Source organism: Fukomys damarensis, unplaced genomic scaffold, assembly GCF_012274545.1.
Source record: "Fukomys damarensis isolate Sample0158 unplaced genomic scaffold, DMR_v1.0_HiC HiC_scaffold_31, whole genome shotgun sequence".
Taxonomy (NCBI): domain Eukaryota; kingdom Metazoa; phylum Chordata; class Mammalia; order Rodentia; family Bathyergidae; genus Fukomys; species Fukomys damarensis.
Genome location: NW_022900943.1, coordinates 12096402 through 12102401, shown reverse-complemented (window position 1 = coordinate 12102401; position 6000 = coordinate 12096402). Strand labels below are relative to the sequence as shown.

The window sequence follows — 6000 nt, the reverse complement described above, 5'->3', positions numbered from 1 at the left end:
AGTTTGAACTCCAAACAAAAAAAAAAAAAAAAAAAATTTACAGATAAAGCAACAATATTTGATATAAAAACAATGAATAGGGTTAATAACTGAGTAGACAGAGCAGAAGAAAAGATTACTGAACTTAAATACAGTGAAAGAAACTAGCCAAATTAAAAGAGAGAAAAATACTCCTGTAGTATATACTTAAAGAAGAAAAAATGATCACTGAAAGAAATTTTAAGATTCAAGAAGGACTGGGAATAATCATGTGGGTAAATATAAATAAACATTAATAAAAAATAGTAATATTGCCTAGTGAGAAAAAAAATGTGACAAAGCTGAATTATTAGTCAACAATAATACTTAAAATGGATGAAGCAGAAGAGATCAAAACTTAGAAGAGAAATAAAGCATGCAAAATTTTTATCAGGGGAAATAATTATGACTAAATCTTCATTTCCCACAGATGGAGATTAATAAATAGATAATGCTAGAATGAAAAGAAAAAAATCAATAAATAATGACACAGTATTCATTTAGAAATGTGTAAATAATTACCAGAAGAAATAATTCTACATTAAAGTAGAAGATTTTACTCATAGGCTAAAAGTTGAATTGGAATAAGAGTGCTGTCTTATTAAAAGCTGAACAGTATTGTCAGCCTGCAAAATAAAACAATTCTTAATCACTTTTTCATAAACAAAAGAACATTAGCAAGGTAATTTAAAAATCTTGTTTGTAAGAATTAGATACTGTACATGAAACTAAGTTTCTCTACACTTTCTATATTGAGAAGATAAGAATTTCTTCCTTGAAATTTTGTTGTTAAACTATACACAAGGTTGTTGAATTATTTCCCATAAAACTGTAATTTAATTGAGTTTTTTTTTAAGTCTGTTGTAGAATTCTGTATATGTTAAACTATTAACCATCAAAAAAGTAGGCTTGTTTAATAGAGAAAACTGATTTTGGTCAATCTTGTCATCATTAATCCTGAGTATAAACTCACTGTAAAATCATTTACTGACTAGAAAAATATTTCACACTCTAAGTCTGGAAATTCTCTCTTGCTGACTGCACACACAAGTTAAAATATAATAGTATTTATGGCAGATTTCTATTTTTAAACCAGAATATATAACATCTTATTGTTCCCAAAGGGAATGAGATAATATGTTGAATATCATTATCTAAAATGTTTGGGACAAGATGTGTGTTGGCTGAAAAGTCAATATGCCTCCCATACACAAATAACAGACTCACAGAGAAAAATCAGAGAAATAATCCCTTTCACCATAGTATATAAAAAAATGGAATACCTAGGAATCAATATAACAAAGGAAGTAAAAGACCTTTACACAGAAAACTATAATTAAAAAAGGTGACTGAAGAGGATATCAGAAAATGGAAATATATCTCTTGTTCTTGGATAGGAAAAACTATTACAGTGAAAATGGTCATACTTCCAAAATTGTTTTACAGACTCAATGCAATTCCAATCAAAATCCCAACAGCATATCTCACAAAACTAGAAAAAAAAAAATCCTAAAATTCATTTGGAACCAGAAGAGACCTAGAATAGCCAAGGCAATTCTGGGCAACAAAGGCAAAGCAGGGGTATCACAATCCTTCACTTTAAATTATACTACAAAGCTACTGTGACAAAAAAGCATGGCACTGGCAAAAGAACAGACCTGAGCCTCAATGGAACAGACTAGAGGATGCAGAAACAACTCCAGACATACTCAAACACCTTATCTTTGACAAAGGAGCCAAACACTTTCACTGGAAAAAAGATAACCTCTTTAATAAATGGTGCTGGGAAAACTGGCTTTCTACATACCAAAAATTGAAACTTGACCCATATCTTTCACCACACTAACCTAAAACTGAAATGGATCAAAGATCTACTTAATTATTAAAACAGAAGCACTAAATCTGCTGGAAGAGATAATAGATAGAATCCTTGAGGACACAGGAGTAGGCAAAGACTTCATGAACAAAACCCAGACCACACAAGAAATTCTGCTAAAAATTAACAACTGAGATATCAATTTTATTAAAAAGCTTTTGCACAGCAAGAGAAACCACCAACAGTGTGACCAGACAACCCATAAAGTGAGAAAAATTTATTACCAGCTATTCATATAAAGGACTATTATCTAGAATATATATAAGAACACAACAAAATCAGAGCCCCCCATCAAATTTAAAGAACCAATATAAAACTGGGCATCTAAAATGATGACACTTCTCTGATGAAGAATTAGAAACAGTAAATAAATGTATGAAAAAATGCTCAACATCACTAGTCATCCATAAAATGCAAATGAAAACAATGCTGAGATTCCATCTCACTCCAGAAAGAATGGCTGCTTTTAAGAAATCAACCAATAACAAATGCTGCAAGGGCTTTGGAGAAAAAGGAACCCTTCTCCACTGTTGGTGGGAGTGTAGACTGGTGTAACCACTGTGGAAATCAGTGTGATTTCTCAAAAAACTAAAACTAGAGGTTCCATTAGATCCAGCTATACCTCTTCTTGGACTCTTCCTAAAAGGATTAAAAGCATCATACCACAGCAATACATGCACACCCATGTTTATAGCAGCACAGTTTGTAATAGCTAAATCTTGGAAACAGCCCAAATGCCCATCAGCTGACAAGTAGATGAAGAAGATGTGGTTTCTTTATACAATGGAGTACTACTCTACCATAAAAAGGATCAACTTCAGATATTTATAGATAAATGGATGGACCTTGAGAACATACTTTTTTTTTGAGACAGGGTCTCACTATGTAGTGAGACTGACCTGGAACTCACTATGTAGCCCAGGCTGGTCTCGAACTCACAGCGATCCTCCTACCTCAGCCTCCTGAGTGAGAACATACTCTTAAGTGTCAGACACACATATGTTTAAATACCGCATTCTCTGGTGTGAGACTGAAACAAGGATTGAAATGTATAATAGAAGTTGGAATATGGGAAGAAAGCATTCAAAGGGAAGGGAAACAAGGGAGGAGAGGAGGGAGGAAGAAAGGAAGGGACAAAGTAAAAATGAAAACAAAGCTTTTGTACATAGAGAAGGTCCTTGAGGGAAGGAATAGGATAAAATAAAATTTAATTTTTTTATTTCAAAAAGAAAAAAATAAGTAAATATTATCAAAAAGGTAAAAAAAAGTGCGGTGGATTTAGGAATATAATAATATTACTGGGGATAAGGCCTCAGTTTAAACATGAGATTTATTTGTTTCATACATAGTTTACATACAATGAAGGTATTTTTTTATACTTTATTTTTAGTGTGCCTATGTTCTAAGTGCAATCCATTAGGTTTGCAAATTTTGAGTACAAATTGTATCACATAAATTTTCCATCTGTGTGTCATGTCAGAGCTCAATATGTTTCAAAATTTGGAGTATTCTGAAGTTTGGATTTCTGAATCAGGGATGTTCAACTTACATTAAGAAGTACCAAGTACGAGAACAAAATGAAAAGGGAAGTTGGAGTATATGAAAAATTTTCAGATTTCTTTTTGCCTATTCCATTGATAAGCAACCTTTGGTTACTATATACCAGTAACATGGAAACTATTCATCAGACGGAGACACTAAGAACATATAACAGGGTAAGATTAACTTCCTCAGGCTTTCAGATGTCAAAGTAAAAACTAGTAATACACAGAACTTGTCCAGAAGCCCAAAGTTAGCACCAAATGGCTCAATCTTGGATATGGAAGAAAATTAGGTAATGCTATCGTGTACATATCGTCTTAGCTCAGGTGCCGTCATGACACAGTTGAAGTGCGATGCTGCCATCTATGTGCACCACCTGAAGTTATTACTCAAGGGCTGCTGCTTTCACTGCTGTTCCTCATAAACTGTACCTCTTGGGGAAGATGATGGAATCCAGCCCCAGACCATGAGTACTAAAAAGTGGGAGAAGAAAAAACAAAGTACAAAGTTGGTGTAGGCCACCATAAGTGACAATATTTTAAAATGTAAAAAATACAACTAGGGATTAAAAAAGGATATTTAGCACAGGGAAAAGGCCAATCCATGAAAAAAAAAAAAAAAAAACAACCCCATATGAATCTTATGTATGTCTCTAACTGTAGAATTTGAAATTAAAGCAAAATCTGACAAAACTAGGCGAAGAAATAGATTAAAAACTGTATTTGTATATATAAGCAATAAATAATTACAAATTAAAATCTGAAGTGATTTTCTATTGCATCAAAAGCATGAAATATATAGGTAAAAGTCAAATAATGAAAATTGTTTACACTGAAAAATACTAAACATTATTGATGGAAATTAAATACAATTACTCAGAAATTAAGTGATAACATCCATGCAATCTTTTTTTTTTTTGTACTGGAAACTGAACTTAGGACCTTGTGCTTGCAAGGTAGGTGCCACTGAGCTAAATCCCCGGCCCCATCTAGAAAATCTTAATCAAAATTCTCTCAGGCTTAATTTTTTCCTGAAGAAATTTACAATTTGATTCTAATATTACATGGAAATGTGAATATCCTAATATAACAAAGCAAATTTCAAAAAAAAAAAACACAGTTGGAAGACTTATAACACTATACATAGTAATAAAATCAAAATAGTAAAATAGACCTGAATAAATGGAACATTACAGAGTCCAGAAAGACTAACAAATATATGTTAGATTGTTTTTCAACAAAGATGCAAAGGCAACTCAGCGGTGAAAGAATAATGTCCCCCCCAATAAATGATACTGGAACAATCTGCTATCCATATGATAAAAATAATCTTTTATCCTTACTCCATAGCACACATAAAATCTAACTTCAAATAGATAACAGATATAAAACTGTAACACTTAGAAACCTTTGGAAAAAGATTCACATAACCTTAGGTAAGCTAATATTTCTTATATAGGTTATAATAAGCATAAAGTATTTTAAATATTGCTAAGCTGAACTTCAAAGGTAAAAACTTGATAAAGGAATACAGCTCAGTAGTAGACTCCTTGCCTAGCATGTTCAGAGCCCTGGATTCAGTCCTCAGTACTAAACAAATAAAAAAAAATTTTTAATAAAAACTTCTAGGCTTTGAACTGAAAATAAAAAAGGCAGGCTATGGACTGGGAGAAAGTACTTGTAATGGTTTTATCTCTGACAAATGACTTGTGTCCTGAATATATAAATACTTCTTATAATTCAAAAATAAAATGCACAGGAATGAAAAAGTCAGGATAATGGTTTCTTCTAAGACAGGTGAAAAAGTACAAGGAACTTTAATTTCTTTAAAAATTGCTGGGTTGCGGGCATATAAGTCTTATTATAATCTTATTTATTTTTTTCTCCCCTTCTTTTTATCAGTAATGTTTGAGATGCATAATAAATCCATTCATCAAAGAGAATTGGTACATTTAAATCTTGATCATATCTTCCCCTGCATTTACTCCCAGCTCCCTCCCCTCAGAGTCTTTATTTTTTGCTTCATGTTTAAAATATTGTATAATTTAAAAAGAAAAGAGGGAGCTAGGAATGTAGCTCACTGCAAACACCCTGGGTTCAATACCCAGTGCCATCCCCCAAAAGTTAACATTACACCCCAAAGATACCTTGATTCATATTACTCCATTAAATTATTATAGTTGCTAAGACACATTTAATAGAGGATTTTTTTTCCATGGATTATTCCTTTATGTTTATTTGATGTCAGGGTGCACAAAAATACATGTTAAGATTTGGAGAAAAAAGATTTAGTCATATTTCTAGCTTCTCACTAGCCATTCCTACTTGGTTTGTTAAACTTTTCCATCACTACCACAAACCACTTATTCAAATTGCTCTTTCTCCCATTTGGACTCACATCTTACAGCTTTACTTTCTTTGCTGTACTCCCTGTTTTACACATCACAAGGATAGTGTCCTACTTAGAAGTACAAGCTGTATAGCCAGAATTTCCAACTCAGAAACTACCTGACCTTGGGGAAATTACTTAATCTCTCTGTGCCGCAGGATAAATACTGAATACCT

At 32.5% G+C, this 6000-nt stretch overlaps 1 protein-coding gene across 1 annotated transcript in view; it reads right to left on the bottom strand.

The window, feature by feature from the left end:
• Positions 1–6000, bottom strand: part of Kiaa2026 (KIAA2026 ortholog) — an 84414-nt gene that overhangs the window by 55898 nt on the left and 22516 nt on the right. Inside the window, exon 3 of the mRNA XM_033757735.1 lies at positions 3868–3909. Coding sequence (XP_033613626.1) covers positions 3868–3909 — 42 coding nt within the window. The remainder of the gene's footprint in view (positions 1–3867; positions 3910–6000) is intronic.